General features: G+C 34.3%; 1 protein-coding gene across 4 annotated transcripts in view; it reads right to left on the bottom strand.

The window, feature by feature from the left end:
* Positions 1-20,769, bottom strand: part of LOC106461273 (cGMP-inhibited 3',5'-cyclic phosphodiesterase A-like) — a 159,314-nt gene that overhangs the window by 38,520 nt on the left and 100,025 nt on the right. For all 4 annotated transcript variants that reach the window (XM_022388450.1, XM_022388455.1, XM_022388466.1 and 1 more), the window contains exons 3-6: positions 19,449-19,675; positions 16,070-16,682; positions 3,654-3,818; positions 2,181-2,292 (exon numbers count right to left, since the gene is read on the bottom strand). In XM_022388450.1, coding sequence (XP_022244158.1) covers positions 2,181-2,292; positions 3,654-3,818; positions 16,070-16,682; positions 19,449-19,675 — 1,117 coding nt within the window. The remainder of the gene's footprint in view (positions 1-2,180; positions 2,293-3,653; positions 3,819-16,069; positions 16,683-19,448; positions 19,676-20,769) is intronic.

Raw genomic sequence — 20,769 nt, 5'->3', positions numbered from 1 at the left:
CCCCCAAAACTTTGTCTTCAAAATAAGGGTCCGTCTTATATTCCGAAAAATACAGTATTCCTTTTAAACCTAGTTTTTTTTATTATATACTAATGGTACTACTGCACTAAAATATTTATTTAATTAAATAATGCTCGAAAGAACATTATTTATCGATCCACTTTTAGAGGGACTTGTTATTTCACCCCCACCTCCCACAAACATTTGCCAGAGATACTAGAATGGTCAAAACCTTCTGATCTTTTCCAAGGTCTGTGAGTACTTTGGGGCTTCAAAACTCAATACAATACGTTTGGCTCAATGCAACTTAGCATGCTAAAATTTAGGGAGTGGGGGGGGGGGGAATAACAAGTCTATTTAAAATTACTCGTGAGTATAAGATGTCTTGTCCCTCCCCCCCAAATATATATATACGTTTTGGTGCTGGAGCCGCTAATGGTGGGGCCTAAGAATGGATATTTTAAGTTAACAAAATGTTTCGTGAATTTCGTAGCGCATTTCATCCCTTTAATTTAAATGTATACGTTTTCAACCGACGACCTATTGTGAGGTATCAGAATATAAAGGGCAGGTCAGGTTACTACATATCAGTTGTCGATAGACGTCACACATGTAATGATAATGATGATGGGAATTAAGTTATAAAATACAGCTTAATTTTAAAAAAGGTTCGCGAATTACTTGTAGGTTCGTTTTTTGTATTGGGAGGGTCGCTATGGCCCACCAAAATTTTCACTTTATTCTGATAATGTAATTAGTAATTTGGTAAAGTTGTTTATCAAACTAAATCGACTGATCGCAGGAAAAAGAAAAAAAGAAGTTGAGCATTCCTAAAGAATTTGGAAAGATAGAAACTGAGATTATGGGATTTAGAAAACAAATCATGTCAATTTTGGAAAGACAAATGTATTACTATAAGTGTTATCTTTTTGTGGCCAAAATTTAGCTTACAATAAAAAACTGAAATCAGATATGTTTATTTTAAAGGTGGCCTAAAAAAGAATGTTTGAAATTTCCTCTTACGTAAAAATTTCCATTTTTCAATTATTTCATTTTGTTTTTACTACTGTTTTAGCACAAAGCTGTTCATTGGGCCATCTTTGCTGTGTCCATTGCAGAGATCGAGTTTCGAATTCTAGTGTTATAAGACCAAGTATACAGCTGAGCCACCTGGAGACATTACCACCGCATAGTTTCTCTATGTTACTTAAGAAAGATGATAATTTGGGTGGTTGGACTCTGGGTGGTTGAACTTTCGCATTCAAAGCATTATTAAAGGTTTTAATAACGATAATTCAACCGCACCCTGCCTTCTTGGCGCTCAAAAAGTTTGATAATGCATCAGGAAGAAATTGATTACTTTTCGTGATACCTTAACAAAATGCTCATATGGTCCCTTAGAAACCTACAAATATTTGTGTTTTGGCTACAGATGTAATTCTTCCATTTGGTTAATAAACCACTATTTTACTTTTCATTTATATTAAGTTTTATAGCGTCGCTAGAGCATTTCGTATTTGTTCACCAACTGATTTGAGTAATTCTAGAAGAGCTTTTAATAACAAGATAATCTATGTATGAAGGGCATATCTGAATAATTTTCTTTCAAGCTAATCTTAATTTTCCAAATAAATGTTGCGCAGTTATAAAATACAAAGTTAGAAATTTAAATATTATTATTTTGTATTTATGACAACGCTATTAAGGCTAGCTGCTGCCGTTAATTTTGAACATTTGACAAGAGAGAAGGCAGCCAGTCAACAGCGCTCTATCACTTATTATCCATGCTGATGGATTGACTGTCACTCTGATAACGCATACAAGCGCGGGCAAAATTCTGTGGTGTCACACGGATTCAATCAAATCAAGCTCATTAGCTCTGAAATACAGCAGGGGCTTTATCACTCGGCCAATCGACGCTCAAGTTTAAATCAAATTTTTCAGTTCGTTTTCTATTACTGAATGGTATTTAGATAATTTTTACTTCATTGCAGGCTGGAAAAATGTGACTAAATTAAAATATGAATATTCTCGCAAGCAAATTTTAAGAGAGTAATTTCTGCACGTTGTGTGTGGTAATTGCATCTACTTTGTGGCTTAATGCCAATTGTACAAAACACTATTCTTCTATATACAATTAAACGAACTGAGACAGAAAGAGAGAAACATATCAGACTCACATGGTTTGTCATTGTAGCCAGTCTCCAGGGCGTGAAAATAATTAAGAAACTCGGGTAATGGGATTCGGAAGGCTTCGAATAAACCAACTTCTAGGAAAACTTTATAGCACATCTGCAGGATGAACAAATATGGGAACTAGGTTAACTAAAGTTACTAGTCGAAGTAAATGAAATCCCTATACTGAAAATTATTTCTATTGAAAGGATGTTGTATAGAAAATACTGGTTGATCAATTTGAAGGAATTACATTAAAATTTTCATTAAAACATCGCAGAATTTAAGGTACTTGTCTAGTTAAAAAGGAAATTACTTGAAATACATTTGGAGATAAGAGATTCCAAACAAATACAGTAATGCAAATTCTACATCACCAGGCAATAAAATAAAATATTTTCAAAAGGAGTTATATTTTAGGATGGTAAAAATAAACTCGTTTAAAAAGTAGTACACTTATCAGTATGTTTCAGGCTATATTATATGATAAAACCCTATCTCCCCCTTTTAGTACCGCCTGGTATCCCTCCTATAACAATTCTTGAACAATTACTACTCTATATCCTAACTGATGTACTATTTTGTTTTCCTAAGTTCGAGAAAAGTTCTCATGCGAGATTTCTGTAACTGATTTTTTTTTCGTATTTAAAATACAAGTCACTTTTCCACGAGGTTATTCTACTAGAGCAAGATTAGCTCAAGTTTGTTTTGCTTGTGGCAAAACTAGTAAAGCTACCTTAAGCCATCCATAGTTTGAACTGACGACTAGAGGAAAGATAATCGACCTGCATCATCTACTGCTAACAGTTGAGCTACTCTTTTACTAACGACTAGTGGAATTGACTGTCACATTACAAGTCTCCCTCAGCTGAAAGGGCGAATATATTTAACGCTGGATTTCGATCGAGCGCTCTAACCACCAGGCCATGCCAAGCCCCATTTGAGTTTGTTTGTTTGTTTGTTTTTTTGAATTTCGCGCAAAGCTACACGAGGGCTATCTGCGCTAGCCGTCCCTAATTTAGTAGTGTAAGACTAGAGGGAAGGCAGCTAGTCATCACCACCCACCGCCAACTCTTGGGCTACTCTTTTACCAACGAATAGTGGGATTGACCGTCACATTATAACGCCCCCACGGCTGAAAGGGCGAGCATGTTTGGTGGTATGCGGATTCGAACCCGCGACCTTCAGATTGTGAGTCGAGCGCCTTATCCACCTGGCCATGCCGGGCCCCCATTTGAGTAAATGCACCCTTTCTTCTTTGGGTGTAATTCAAATTTAGACTACGTAACTAATAAAACACAATATAAATTCTTATCTGATTACAAACTGTGGAAGAGTTTTATTTCATTGAACTCGCATATCATAATGTGACCATAATTCAAATACTCAAGTCACCAAAACTAAACAGTGTGTAATTTTGGTATAACAAACACACACATACAAAAACAAACAAGTTTTTTTAAGTAAATAAAACCTACCTGACTAAGGATACATTTCCCTGCTTTTTGTTGAAGTTCGAAGATTGGATAATCCCACTCGTTTATTCGACTTAGTAACTCATCGGAATGCAAGACATCGAGATCGTACATGAGACTGTCGCAAAGAGTACCACGGAAAGTCACGTCACCAGGAATATCTGGAGACTGAAGAAGAGAAAAGAATAATATCTTGGACTTTTTTATCGGATCGTTAGTCCAAAAGAAAATTCTAGAATAGGAATGATTTCTAAGACTTTAAAAACCAATATTATGAAAGAGAGTTGAAATACAATGAAAGAAAGAAAAGCGGATAATGAACTACAAATTAGTTTATGGATTATGGAAGAGCAGAGAATAAAGAAGGTTACTTGTTGTTCAACTAAATAGATGAAACGGAAAACGCCTGTAAGAGTAATATGCATTTAAAATAACAGTAGCCATATAATAATTGGTATTCTAAACACTTAAATAAATTTAACTAAAGATTTTATATATTTTATGGCATCATTAATTATCTCGCAAATTTCGAATGAAACTAATAACGTGTATCAAAGATGGTGTATTTATAACTATTACAAATAATCTGATCTCGCAAAGAGACGTTGCAGGGCATTATTTGTTGTTGTCGTTTTTTTTTCTTTTTAGCGAAAAGCTAAACAATGGACTATCTGCGTTCTAACCAACGCTTGAAAACGAACCCCGGATTTTAGCGTTGTACATCCGTGAACTTATTGCTTACCCACCAGAGGAGACGTATCACTTGTTGCTGAACTGTTAAACAAAGTATAACTTAATTCAATATTTCAATTATATATATATAATTCCATTTTTTCACGAAAATCTATAAAAGAAAACCATAGGTTGGTTTAGAAGTTTGGATAATGCACTCAATCTGTTAATGTTAAGCATTTATATGTTATATTTACTAGTTCGTTATTAAAACTTCGATAAATCTAAGGCCTAAGGAAGTATGTAACATGTATTTTAATAATATTTTATGCTTATTTGTTTTCAATCTCTACTGACTGCAAATTATAAATATTAAATTATGTGTGGTGTTCTAGTCGCACGATTTTATACGGGTAACGTTTGTAGACTATGGTCTTACCAAGCTGGAAAACAAGTGAAAGTTTATTTCAACTAACCATAATACACACACACACACACACAGATCTATCTATTGGTTTATTGAGAACTGGAGTATTTATGTTTGCTATATACTTCATTCAACATTAGGCAGCTACAATAACTGTATGTAACACAGTGTGAAAGGCGCGTACTTTGGATAAGGTCGTTCTTCTATAAATTAATGACCTGGTGATAATCACATTACTACAGACGTCAAACTTGCGTATTTCTTTGTTGGTTATCATTGTACGAGTCAAACTGCCCGGAGGTTCTACACGCCTAGTACATATATATATTGGACGATAATATCTGAACGTGTAATTCGATTTTAAAGTATTGGAATACAGATTAATCCAATTGCCGTTTTCAGTCCAAATCGAATCGTCATCATGCAGTGGCGGGTCGTCAGAGAAAGCCATGCCTCCTCAAAAATTCTGATAAATAAAACATTTGTTATTTTTTATATATATTAATCTTATTTTGGCCATAAAATTATTGTTACATTCTTGTAACAAATATTCTTGTTCCGCTCTATGACATTCATGGACGTGACATCTCATGACGTGAGTCACAGAACAGTTGTCTCTCTAGACTTTTTTTTATCCGTATAATTAATTAAAAGTGAGTTTGTTAAAAAGTGACACAATTCATCTTGATTTGGAGCTTATTTCGGAGTTTCATAGTTCGAACAATAGTTATGCCTTGCCTGGCATGACAATGATTGGTGGTTACCAATGTATCTTCAGCTATGAACGATCGATGATTCGAACTCGAGTACAAATAAATCGATAAGCCTAAAGTATGTTTTTTTTTTTACTGTTCTATATTTTTGAGGTTGGTGATAAAATATCAGTTTTTTTCCTGATTTTTTTTTTATTAACTGAGAGCTGCAACTGCCATCAAGTGACGAAAAGATGAGCTTAATTACAAGAATTCTGCGAAATACAAACAAACAACAAAACTACCCAAAAGGAAACAGTATTACTCATTTTTAACAGTGTTTGTTTGTTTGTAATTAAGCACAAAGCTGCACAATGGGCTATCTGTGCTCTGCCCACCACGGGTATCGAAACCCAGATTCTAGCGTTATAAGTCCGCAGAAATTCCGCTGTGCCACTGGGGGAGGGCTTTTGACAATGAATGCGTTGTTGTGACAGTTGAATAATCAGTGTCTCAAATGCTACAATTTAAATGTAAGCACGATGTGATCGAGTTTGTCTATAAATATTACGATAGTTCGAATATATTTTAATTTTCAAGTTATCCGAAAATGTCGAAATGTTACACGTTTTATATTCATCATTTATTTATTTTTATTGTAAAAACTGTTGTTTTTACGCTATGCTTGTTGGAATGATACAAGCTGGCTAATACTGAGAACGTTACATCCCACACTTAGTGTTTATAATATATACAATAAATTAATGCAAAAAAAAAAAAGAAAACAATTTCTTCTATTATTTCGTTTGTTTTGAATTGCGCGCAAAGCTACACGAGGGCTATCTGCGCTAGCCGTCACTAATTTAGCAGTGAAAGATTAGAAGGAAGGCAGTTAGTCATCACCACCCACCGCCATCTCTTTTAACAACGAATAGTGGGATTGACCGGCACATTATAACGCACCCACGGCTGAAAGGGCGAGCATGTTTGTTGTGACGGGGATTCGAACCCGCGATCCACAGATTAAGAGTCGAGCGCTCTAACCACCTGGCCATGCCGGGCCTCAATTACTTCGTAACAAATAACAAAAACACGCAGTTTGATATAGTTTCCTCTTCCGTTTAAAAAGGAAAAAAAAAATCAATTGCACCGAGAAATGAGCATTCCAATCAAAATGACATTGAAGGTTAACAATGCAGTGAACGGTATAAAAACAAGTCAGTAATGTGAAGGTCAACAATGTAGTGAACGGTGTAAAAACAACCCGGTAACCTGCGGGTTAACAATACAGTGAACGAATTCCCAATCAAAATGACATTTTCGACCATATTTTGTCAGTCACAAAGTTAGCTTCTATCAAAAAGTTTGTTATTTGTTCAGTTTTACATTTTGTTGATGCTCCGAAATCATAAATAGCAGGATAAAAAAAAACTGGAGTGTAAGCACGCCTACTTAGTATAGATGCTTTGCTCTTAGTGATAACACCCATAAGTCTCGCTTCTGTTCCCCTTGCGTTTCGATTGTTAAACAGTTTCTGTTGTCATGGTAACAACATGACTTAAGGTAAAATGTTTTCCCAAGTTGCTGAAATGCATGTATTTTGCTTTTCATCGAGGAAATCACATCACCTTTGTTATTAATGCTGTAAAAAGTCTCAGTTTAAAACTATCATTTTATGGCATTTACCTAGAATAAACAAAAAAAAATAGAAACGTTTTTAAGTTATAAACTAGCATAATATACCGAGAAATCCCTAATATATCCATGTGCGTAAAACAACATGCATCGTCAATTTGTTTTCTTTGCTTAAAAGAATAATTGTATGAATAATAAATAACACGCACGCGAAGCCTCCAGGTCTCAAATTCTGATAATACAGTGTCTCGAAATTTATATTACGACAAATTTTAACTATTCTTTCAGAGACAGGGTACTCGAGTCTCTACTACAATAACTACTGGAGTTCTATTAGGTCAACAGAGGTAAAATTGCATGAATGCAATATACTGGCAAAACGATGCCGAGATTCAGCACGTTCAGAAGATGAGTAAAGTAGCTGTAAGAAATAGTTAAGCCTATTTTATTTTGCTTAAATTAATCAGTTACTTTATCTAAAAATATAGCATTTGAATTGGACTAACATTAAAATATTACGTGTTAAGAACATCTAAGAAAATTATAAAAAAAAAAATTCCACTCGTAGTACATTGAAAACCAACAATATAAGGAGTGAAACACCTAAAACAGGACGTTTCTGAACATTTTTTGTGGCGACCCATATTATTCCAAATGGCCCATGAATAATAACTTTTTTGACCCGTTTTTTTTTCTTCTTTCGTTTGAACACGTTGCACATATAAGCGACACACAAAACACACACATGCAGTCATTATAATATATTTAATCAAAATATGTGAGCATATAAATCGATCTGCATAGCATAGAGAATATGGAGTTTAAAACATAATGTAGCCACAGTGCATAATCCATTAAACACACGTAAATTTAATATAGTAGGTACATAAAACAGTTACTACAGAGCAGAGATAGGTAGTAATTGAATTACGTAATGTGGTGATAAAGGTCGTTTTTTTGTTTTTGTTTTGTTTTACAAAAGGTCCATATAAATAATTAGTCTTTGGGCCTTGGATCCATTGTAAGTTTAACGGTTCATACAATTTCTATACATACAGCGAAGCTAATAAACATTTACCTTAGCCCTTTTATTTCTTGAATGAATGTTTTGCTGAAGCAAAGGAAAACTGTTGCACTTACAGGTATACAAGACCGAACTAAATCGATGAGGAGCCGTTTGAACTAAAGTAATGGGGAGCCGTTTGATTCATCCCGATTCAATCAGATTATTGAAGTTGTTAAGATGCGCCTCCGAAATTAAGCCTTACACCATTAGTACAAGAAACAGTTATTCTAAAACATTTTAAGTCTGGTTCACAATGTAGGCGACCTCCTTTAAAGTGTCTTTTAATGAAGAAATGGCTCGACAACAAGTTTATAAGAAGAGTTTATACATGCACACATCACCAAGGAAATAGTCATTTCACGAAATTTGAAGAAGTTTAGTGTTTACAGGGAGAAGAGTGGCAGTTTACATTTACTTACATTATTGGAAGGACAACTCTCGTAAGAATGGACCTATGTACTGTTATTACCTATCTAAGATTAAGTTATGACAAAAGCATTTGTTGGTGTAAATGAAGTCATTAAATACAAAATTAGGCTAATGAGATCCACCAATAGCGCCTCTAGCGGACAATACAGATACTAACGTGACAGTTTGTTTTTTGGTACATATGATGTTTTTCCCTCCAAACTCGCGACGCTACCGTTGGACAAGAGGGAAGAAAGCTATAATAAACACCACTGCAAACTCTTGTCAGACTGAACGGTGAGAGTTTAACTGTCACTCTTATAATGCATAAACAGTCCCAAAGTGCACAGCGCGATGTTTTGTTTCTTACTGTAACGAGACACAAACCACGGAATCTCAAAACCACAGGAATGACAAGGAATAAAAATTCAATTATATTACATGTTGTCTTATAGATTTTCGTAAAAAAAATTAGACGTGGAAAGGCAATTTGTGCGTGTTAAAAACTTCAATAATTCAATTGTTCCACTTTCAAAAATATATAAAAAAATTAGACGTGGAAAGGCAATTTGTGCGTGTTAAAAACTTCAATAATTCAATTGTTCCACTTTCAAAAATATATCAAAATGGACATAACAAATTCAAGACGCAGTAAAATCCAACTTAAAACTAAAGACAATTTTTCTGGGTAAAACTATGCTAAGTCCTGAAAATTTAAATCTTAAATAAATATCAGTTTCTGAAATGTAATGTCTCAAATGGGTGAATAAATGTAGGCGTTTCAAAACTAGACTTTGTTTGTTGCTAAGTGCATAATGGGCTGTACTCTATCCACCGTGTGTATCGTAACCCGATTTTTAGCGCTATAGCTCTCAGACTTACCACTGAGCCACACGTTAATATTATTTATAAAAGTGTTACACATTGTCATTATTATATACCTATTTATATTTACTGAATCTTGATCCTATCAGCAGAACAGTATCCCTTTTATAATTATAGATAGAGAATTGAAGGCATGATTAAAGCTATGAAACCCGATATTTAGTGTCATAAACCTTATAAACCCACAAACTTTCCGCTGAGCTACTACTATCATCTTCTCTGTTTGATTTTGAAAATGTTGAGTATTTTTGGTAAAAAAATCTTAAAACCAAAACAGGATTAACAACTTTTATATTTACGAATATTAAGCACGCCTATGTTCACCGAGACGTATGTAGAATGATCAGTCTATTCTGTCCGCTATTTATCTGACTATCCGTGCAATTAACAAGCATTAAACAAAATGTGGAAGATTTCAAAAGAAGATTTAAATGTGAAAAAGTAAGTCTGAAAAATAAATATGGGAAAAGTAAACGCCAATCATATGTAAAAAAAAGGTGCAATTTTTAACCTTTCAAATCCCGCGCGTTGTGAAAACCAATAACAAAAAACAAGATACTGGCAGAAAGACAAAACTTAACTATCCAGCTTAATACGTGTTATTAACTATAGTTCAACTTTCATCCTGATTATGTTTAAAAATGATAAATTTAATGACACCACACGAAATATTTCAACTTTCGGAAAGCTAGAGAAAGAGATTAAAGGTTTCAAGAGTGGAATACATCTGATCCATTGTTAGTGTCGAACTAATACAAATGAAGCGAACCTTGAAATTTCACATCATCCAATAAGTGAAGCTTGGAAAATCAATAATTCTTTCTCTGTTGCTGCTGTAACATGATTTACTTTGATGCTACATCTGCACTCAAGGTGTTCCTTGAGTTTCAGTTGATACAAACGCGCGAAGAAGCTGAAGTGGAAGACCTCTTCTACACGTCACATCATATATAAAGTCTGAGTATCGATCAATCGTGAATACAGTAGTCATACATTTTCCATTAAATGTACAATTTACTCAAACGAAAACATAATTCTTCCTATTCTACAATTAATTAATATAAGCTGGGTAGCATAAAACAAACGGAAATGATAATGAATACTGAAGATTTAATCCGTAGTACATACAGTACAATTTTCAAGCTAGACACTTCATATATCATCCAATACACCACATCAAACACGAAAAACGATCAAAACTTATAGAATTTTAATACTACTTCAATAAATTATAGAAATAAAAATATGAAAATCCGAACAGAAATTTATCGATTGAAGGTTTAAACCAAAATACAAAATCACCGACCAACTTCATCAACAGTTTGATCAATGTTTATTATAAAGTTCGACATGTAAACTTTCGTTTCAATTCTCAACAGCCACAAAATGTCAGAAAAAGTCATAAATCAATCGCATTATTTCCACTAATCCATGTGAATTACGCATCCTATATAAAAAGTTAGATATGGAAATTAATCCTAAAAGTTATAATATTGATATAACAGAAAATGTGAGTTCTTGTATTCTTTTGGAGTATTATTACGGTTTTTACAAATAATTATCTAACATGCAGGAAAGTGAGCCAATTTTACTGGTAAAATTTGAACGCAAACTTCATTAATTTTGATATTAAAATTTATCTGTATTTCAAACCGTCCCTAAGTTTGAACTGGTACACAAGAGGGAAGGCAGTTAGTCAACAGTACCCGCTATTTCTTGGGATATTCTAATCGAACTGTAGGATTTGTTCAACACTTTCTTAATGCATCAACAGCCCCAAAAGGCTAAGTGCTATTTGTTTTTCGGCAACGAGGCGCGAACCACTGATTGCCCTTCTGATCCAAAATCCAGCGCGTTAACCACTGGGATAAGCCCAGTTACATTTTTTTCTGCACACTCATGATTCCGAAGTCACGTTTGATCTTGTTCTGTATAAACATGCTTGTTTTTGTCCATTTTAATAGTATCTTGAATCACTTGAAAGACCATGAATTAACACAGGTAGTTGGTTTTGTTGTTGAGCACAAACCTACAAAATGGGCTGTTTGTGCTCTGCCCATTATGGTACCATAATATAGTATCGAAACACGATTTTGTGTTATAAGCCCCCTCAGACTTACCACTGAGCCATCTAGAAGGAAGACAGTTGATTTTATTTCATTTAACACACTGTATACTCAAATATCGTCATAGTTTAAACCCGGACTATCGTAAAAAACTTGCTGCTCAGACAGTACAATTACATCTATACTAAAAATGTGACACGATACCATGTGATACTATAACACGAAACTCTACGATATATATTTTAAATAAATGAATCAATTCTAAAAACGTAAGAGTGAAGTAAGTAAAAATGTATGAAAATGTTTCAACCACACTATCTGTTATTTTCAGTGCCGACGAGGCTTTTCGCACAATACCAGGGCTCATCAGGCCGGAGATGGGATACGACAGCGACAATAGTGGTTATAACAATACAGATAACTAAAACAGGGAAAACAAGTTTACAGAATACTAAAGATAGCAGAAAAACAAATTAAGTACTTTACCATTAACCCCTTGATAACGATTAAAAAAAAGCTAAATCTTTTAACAATTAGCAGGTATACGAGTATAACAGACACATGTCTTTAACTTCATTTCCCATATCTCGAATAGCGGGACGTAAAAAACGACTTCTAAGCACCTATATTTTTCTCCCAAATTGTAGGTAAAGGATTTAATAAGAACGTTCTGGTAAAAGGAGCTAAAAGACTCTTATACTTCCTCAGTATATGTTGTAAAATCTTAAAGTTGACACACATTCGACCTAACAGAAATCTAAAGTTGACTCAAGTTTTCACAAAAGTAATGTAAAACTCTACTATTTGTATAATTTATTGATAATTTATTAAGGCTGTGGGAAGAACAAACTATGGCGGGGGCAGCATGTTAGCGCTGGTCGAGCAGGATCCTCACTGGTCCCAGTGGCGACGGCGGTCCCGCAACTATAAGAAATAACGTTTTTTATTATTTTACACAAGTCTCTGTAGAAATTAGTTGATCTGAACAGCGATTCCATTTTTAACCACTATAGTTTAGTACGTCTAAAAACGTGCAAGTGAGCAGTGCCGCGTTAAGGCACACTGGTTGGCCCTGGGCGAAGTATAAACTAGTGCCCCCGTTTACCTTTACATACAATTTGATAAGCTAGATTTATTGGTGATGAAAAATAAAGAAATAAAAAAGAAAAAGATATATTTAAAAAACTGGTTTATTATTATTTTATTGTACACTTCATATTTTTATTACTATTATTATTATACTCGCAACACACGGTGGGTCCCGGGCAGCTGCCCTTTTTTGCTATTTCGATAAAACGGTCCTGTTAGTGAAAGCAAAGAAGAATATGAAATATGTCAACACACTATCTGCCATATCCAGTGCCGACGAGGCCTTTCGCTCAATACCAAGTCTAATTAAGCTTGCTATATACGACAAACACAGAGTGGCTTAGGATATCCATATAATCAATTGCATGAATAATAAATGCAATGGTGTGAAATATATTAGTGTTATTAACGTGCAAACTCTTTGAATGGGTTTTTTACTCTGTATTTTTTTTTTTTTCTAAAACTGTTAGGAAGCGAAAGTTCATACTTTTCATGTGTTTCAGATTTTGTACTATTTGCTCAGTATGACTACAGCCAGTCGTGTAAATAAACTCGCACTACAATATTCATTTAGAAGACTATAATTTTTCACTCGGGAGTGAATCTTCGAAATAAACTTTCTTGCCAGTATGTGTGCTTACTTTTCAGCAAAGTCATTAAGAGTAGCATGTGTAGATGTATAAGAACAAAAGTTGTTTATGAAACTATGTCTCTACCATCGCATATCGTTACTAATGAAGTGAAAGTCTTGACAAGAATGTGCATCACGGGAACGTAAAACGCATTAAAAAACATGAGCATCTTGTATGGCGTTTTCGACATCTTGTTAGAAGTCTTCCAAGAAACAACCAGGCAGATTTCTTATGTCTGTTTCAAGAAACAGCGTCAGGTAGTTTGAATACGGTAATATGAAATGAGTAAAAGTGACAAGAAAATAACAGGGGAATAGAGAAGATGCACCGTGTGCGTATTTTTTTTTTATATACTCTGAAAGAAAAGTTCAAATCAAAAACTGAATAGACTTATATTTGAAAGAGTTTTACAAACAAAATGAAATAACGTACATTGGTTTCTATGTTGTCAGCTCTTACGCGCCACGAACTTTAATCAAATCTCTGATAAAAAAGTCTTGTGTACGTTGAGTAAATGGTTAAAAAAAGGTCCACGTAAGCTATTTAGTTTACGTCATACCTAGATAGATCATGTTGACTTTTTTAACTACTAGTCCCTAAGATTTTTAAATATAAAATACTTGAAACATATACTTCAAAAATAAACAAAACAGAACAAGGTGAAATCTTTAAAATAAATACAAAATCGAGTAGATATTCCTATATTATCGATAGTATTTATGGTAAAATGTATGTCCAGTAAAAAGATAATGTAATACTTCTTCACAACATTTTCCTAAAACTATACATCCGTATTATTATAGTTTTGGTTATTTTTTTATCATTACAGTAGTATAAGTTTTGTTTGAACAACAGTTAACAAAATATCTCTACCAGGTATATTCAATTGGTTCCTCCCTAGTGTAAGAAAATAAGATTATAAAATACAGAGAGCAGAGTGTTACATTAAAACGATTTCGAAAACCCATCCCGTCATGTTCTGTTTAACGACTATTCATCTTGACAATAACCCTACAGCGTAGTTTCCATTGCATATGACCTCGTCGTAGAGCTTTCATGTCCATGGTACCTCACTGTTAATCTTCCATAATACATCTATAGTAGGTGGACGATGGTTTTCTATCGCTCGTTTAAACAGTCGGATCGCAGAGAAATTCAAAGGCTTTGCGCCTGCTGACTCAACCGGTATGTCTTCGTATAGAAGAGCATGCATACTCATTTCATTTTACAAGTGTTTGAAGAATGAGTTGAAGCCTAATCTTAGTGAACGCATATCCTGGCCTCGTTTTCTGAAGGAGGTCCTTCTTCATTATGTTGTGTACTGTTGCACTGGACACGTGGACGGCTTTTGTCACTGACGTTTGTGTTCATGGACTTTCATCTATGACACGACGTCGCATTTTCTTTATCATGGCTGGGATACGATTTGTTGCAATTTGTTTTGGGGGAGGGCGGTTCTGGTGCACCACGTTGATCCATACTCCTTTGTTTTCTAACGCAATTAAATATAAGGAATTCTAAATCCCTGATCTGAATACATCTTTATGATCTGAGTGTATGAATATTTTGCGTCAGAAATGGCTGTTACATACCCTTCCAAAAAAAAAGCGACCAGTCTTCGGTAGCACCACACTAACTAGATAAAGCCACATAATGTCGAAATGTAGGTGTGATATATGCCATTCCACCGCGACTTTATATCATCCGTAGTTTCACATGGTTTACTGATTTGAATTCAAAACCTTTTTAATATAACACACTCAACCATGTACAATACATTTAACCGAAACGGTACAATGTAAAGAAAATGAATACTTAAACAGTCAAGCAAAATAAAATCAAAAGGATGGACTGCGTTAAAAACAGCAAATCCAAACCGGTGATAAATGACATTTAAATGAACAAAACAAACTCAACAGATAAACAATTAAATTAAATACGCTGCATAAATCAAAAGGATCCCCAGGTTACATGCTATAATGTGGGATATAAAATGTGCCCCGGATTTTGAAGGTGACTACGGAAGTAGGACACACATTGCTATGGGAATACACAGGCTACTAGTCTTAACCATGAATGTGTGTACTGTTTCCGCAGTTACCTCCAAAACACAGGGCACATTTTAGATCCAACACATTTAGCCTGTACCCTGGGGATCCATTTGATTTATGCAGCGTCTTTAATTTAATTCTGTTTGTTGTTCTTTATGTCCTATATATTATGTGCGTAAAACAAAAACAGCTCACAAAACATCTTAATAGACAATTGTCCTTTTTTTCGTAAAAACATAAGACACAAGCCAAACGGAAAACATCGAATACAGAACAACAGGGAAAACAAAAACCGTTTGCAACAATAGAAAATAACAGAACTTTGTAAGTTAGGAATGTCAACTAAAAAGAACAAGAATACTGAATGACAAAATGTAAATAACGTATCTTTTGTACAAACAAGAACACTATAAGGATAATAATGTAAGTAATGTACTTTGAAACAAAGAGGGAAACTGATAGGTAAAAGCTTACGTAATGTATTAAAAACAGGAACACTGTAAAATAGAAATGTAGGTAATTTAGTATTAGTATGTTTATTTATAGCAAAGCTAAACAAATTCCCCCCTCACTACAGTTTGACTTACCCGACACAACAATGGCACTCATATTTTAAATATTTAAATGTGCAATACACATATTCAATCAGATTCCCTTTTAGAATTATCTTGAATTTATTCACAGCAGTATAATCTAGAGAAAACAATGTCCATCGTATAGAATATTAACCAATTTGATAATTAAAGTTATGAAACAATTTTGCACAGATGAAAAAAAAGTACTTGTGATTACTGACCTGCTTTATTTCCCTGTTTGATGCTGGTGTTAGGACATCATTAATAAAAATTAATTCATGATGTCGGATTGTTTCTTTTGTACCACTAATTCCAGTTCGAGTGCCACAGAAGCTACATCGAGAAACGTCGGTAGATGTCGTTATTTGAGCATCTAAAGACCTAGGAATGAGAATCGAGGATTGTGCCGATCCAGCGCCCTCTATGGAATCCTCAAGAACAATTCTGGCATTGTTATTGTCACAGCTGCTGGGAGAATCATTACTGCTCTCGTAGTCAGATGTTATATTCACTCGCCGGACAAACGGCAATGGTGGCAAAGGACTGGTTGGCAAGCGGTCGTACGATTCATCTTCTGCGCTCTGGACAACTTGACCACTGTGGCTGTTTAAATTATCTACTGCATCGTGGCTTATATGTTCTTTGTCATTTTCAACGCCGAGAATATCAGTACCTGCAGGAGAAATAGGACATGGGCTGCAAACGGCCTTTCGTTCGGTTTTGGCTTGTTTTTCCAAGCAGGATGCAGCACAGACAGGAATAGATGTTGTAGAATACGAACGGGCTTTATTGGGGAAAGATGACGCTGCTGTAGAGTCTAAAACCTGGCTAGGACTTTAGAGAATAAATATATTAAATACTGCTTAGAATATAATAAATTTGAAAATGAGATACACATATGTATCAAAACCATAAGTGTAACATATAAAATATTTAATGTGCTATCAGATAAATATTATGATTCAGTTTGTGGCTGAAATTGTACAAGCAAAATAATTTATATTTTTCTCAGTTCATCTGTTTTTGTAAGAGCATTACATGAATAAAATCTCTTTAGACTGCTAAATAAATTATAGCAGACGATCTGAAAATTTTCATTCAAAATAAAATAATAATTTAATATATTATTTATTTATTTATTTATTAGAAGTTAATCTTCAGTTATAAATTTTCTCGAAAAAATAACTTTTGTTGGTGACAATACAATAAAAATGCCTTACAACCCCCCCCCCCTATAAAATTTCCAAAATCATTCTAAAATGATAAACATAGAACTTCAAGATGGATAGTAAAGCACGTTGAAATGTAACGTTAGGATGAAATATTATATTAATTGAATTTGTAAATTTGTTTGTTCGCAGACTCTGGTCACAGTTTTTGGAGTTGGCAGGACCACGTTTGGTAGGCTCGTTATCTATCAGGTGTTACCCCCTATAAAATTTGTTGATAAAATGCACCCGGAAAGTCAACAAGGTATGACGTGGTTCTAAGAGTATGTTTTCAGGGCCACTGAACCCGAAACTGGCTTCGAGGGGACCATATTTCAATGTGTGTTCATATCATACATATTCTACAACACTATAACATTATAGGATACCTATGGTTTATACCCGTACTCTCAAGCTAGCGGAACCAAACATGGCAGTCACGTTCAGTTACAACAAACGGGTTCCTAATGGAATTTGTTTTCGGATAGCTATAGAATTGAGGATAATGGAAGTTTTTGTACACTGGAGCCTCAAATAGCTAGTGGTTATCATCAAACATTAGTGTGTTATTACTTTTTCTACGTCCACAGTTAGTTTTGATTTAGTCCTTTTTTTACCTAATTTTGTCTTTAGGTTAGAAAAATGTTAAGATTTTTCCCGTTGATGATACTTTAAAACTAAACATTATATAATATACCTGTAATATTTAAAGAAAGATCTCAAAAGCAAAAACTAATATACAAAGATAAATTCTAACCGTTATGCATTACCGGTAAATGATTTTATAGGCGCTACTGAGAACCGACATAAAATATTACTTGGCAACTTTTTACTTATCAAATACATTTCTAGAGTATAATTTTAACAATAGTTACTATGTTATTAAACGACTTGGAGTAGAGGTACTGATATAAAGTTCTCCAGAATTCACCCTTGCGTAATCACGTATAACACTAACAGTAATGAGAAAATAAATTTTAGTATATCTCAAAAATCAACGAAGAGAAAAATAAAATTTCAATTTCACGTGAAAGAAATTAAAAATGATTCACGGTTAGTTTTGCTAACTTTCGAAAAATCCGCAAAAATTGTTTTTTTATTTTATATTATTACTGTCATAAGGTCACGACGCAGAAGAAGCGAACGAAATAGTTTATTCTACAGTTGTCATGGGATAGAAGTCAATATCTGATGCTAATTTAGTTTTGCTTTGAAAGAAATCAAACTTATGACACTAACAATATCAAAATTAATGATTGGTGTACGAAAATAATAAAAAAAGTTTAGAATATAAGAGCATCATTAAACGAAACCCGAGCTAAAATCTACATAAAGCTAAGTTATAGTTAATACTTAAAAAAACTAAGTTAGTTTTTCAAATTATATTTAGATGCGAGTTCAGATAGATTGCACCCGAAAAAAAATGATTTTTCAGATCCTGTAGCGTTTATAAGGTTAGAAGATGCTTTAAAAAAAATCTAAAAGCTGTACTCTTATTTCAATGTGAAATCTGCTAGTACCTTATCAAATCAACAACGTTAGTTGGTGAAACTAGGGAAGAGTTACGAAAATATCATTGTTTCAGTTACATCATTTCATAGACTAGCATGTGTAAATACATATGAAGCTTCTCGAATGTAACTGAAACAATATTTTCGTAACTCTTCCTTATTTTCACCCATTCACATTGTTGGTAACTGAAACAATAATATGCTCGTAACTCTTCCCTAGTTTAACCCATTCGCATTGTTGGTTGGTAAAGTACCAGCAGACTTCACATGAAGTTGCCTGTAGTATCACATAAGGGTATGTTGATGTCATACCAATCCCCTTACACGACATTAAAATATAACAATTGGATTCAAAGCTCACGTTATACCGGGAAAGCAAAATGCATTGCTCTCGAACCAAAATATTTGATAGCAGCACAGGATTTGTTTGTTTATTTTCAATTGCACGCGAAACTACTCGAGGGCTATCCGTCCTAGTCGTCTTAGTCAACACTACTCACCGCCAGCCTTTAGACTAGTTTTAATTAACAGTCACATAATAACGTCCCCACGGCTGAAAGGGCAAGTATGTTTAAGGATAGAATTCGAATCCGCGACCCTCACATTGTGAGTCAAGTGCCAGGTTCTGCCAGGCTGCGCAAAAAAAAGAAAAAGAAAGAATCAGATGGACAGTTGCCACCGCTTCTATCAATGATCACAATTAATGTTCCAGATGAACGTAGAATATTTCTTTGTTTAGTTAAAGATAGCTGTTTCTCACACGTGGTGGATCTTTTACTGTTCGAAAAATTCACATTAAATTCACAACCGCAGTAGTTGAAATAATATACACGATACTTTCTTTTGGCCTATCCTGTACCTGATAGATTATATTTACTCACCTAATTGATCGAACCGATCTTCCACGGACGAATGAATTCTCTGACACAGCGCCCCCTAGTCCTGTTGACACTTGACTATTAGAGTCCACAGGAAATCGAAAACTGGTACTACGTTTGCGGTTGGGTTCGGGTTCGAGGGTAGGCATGCCGGTAGCAGAAGTTGTAGTGGTCCATGTACTTGTTGACATTCGGCGAAGTAGACTAGGAGGCAGATTTTTTCGTAACCGCTATAAAGGATTCAGTGTTTAGATAATTCCTTCCCATAAGTATGTTTACTAATCTGTTGTAATGCAGGAATTAAGGAAGTTTGAAGAAGAAGAAGAAAAAAAAAGGCGATTTGATGTTAATTGTGTTGTATCAGCTACGAACGTTTCCAATTTTGCATTTCATTTCAGAATTTTCTTTTCAACAGTTATTTTTATTTTCATAATTCCACTTTCAGTTAATTTTAGCGACCAGCTAGACATACACGTATTTCCCCATTATGAAATCCTATTTGTTTCCTTATAGCTCCAAATGTGGAAGACGATTAACATATAAAGTAGAACTGGGCTTAGTATCTGCTTCAAGACTGAACTTTTGTTTGTTTGTTTGTTTGTTCATGCGTTACTTACGCTACAAGCTAAGTTAGTCGAAATAAAATGCACTGGGAAGAAACACTCATGAGGGATTGAAACAAAGTAAAATATATAATGCTTGTAATATTTCACCAGTTCGGTCTTCCATTACAACGAAACGACTACCGTTGTAATATGATGTTAATGAGAAGACTTATTTTGCAAAATACAACCGATAATTTGAAATGTCCTCTTGACGTATTCGCAAAGCAGACCTCATTAACAAATAAGAACACTCGCAGACAAAAAAAAACAAATTCAACTAAAATTTTCTTTTAATGTTCCTTTTCACGTATACTACTTGTTAAGGATCTAAGGTGGATATACTGTCTATGCATGACAAAAATCTGAAAGAAGAGGTTTGTTTGTAATTAAGCACAAAGCTACACAATGGGCTATATGTGCTCTTCCCACCACGGGTATCGAAATCCGGATTCTAGCGTTGTAAGTCCGCAGACATACCGCTGTGCCACTGGGGGGCCTGAAAAAAGGTTCAGATTTTTAGTTATTATTATTCGAATATATGTTGTTTGAGAATTTATATTAGAAACAGGGAAAGAATGACAAAGTGTGAAAACACTTCAAATTTGTTTAATGTGACGCAACACATTAAAAACCACACACACACACACAATATGTATATATTTATTATATATATATATGTGTGTGTGTGTGTGTGTGTGTGTGTGTGTGTGTGCGTAGTT

The sequence above is a fragment of the Limulus polyphemus genome, unplaced genomic scaffold, assembly GCF_000517525.1.
Source record: "Limulus polyphemus unplaced genomic scaffold, Limulus_polyphemus-2.1.2 Scaffold38, whole genome shotgun sequence".
Taxonomy (NCBI): Eukaryota; Metazoa; Arthropoda; class Merostomata; order Xiphosura; family Limulidae; genus Limulus; species Limulus polyphemus.
This window is presented reverse-complemented; position numbering and strand designations above follow the sequence as displayed.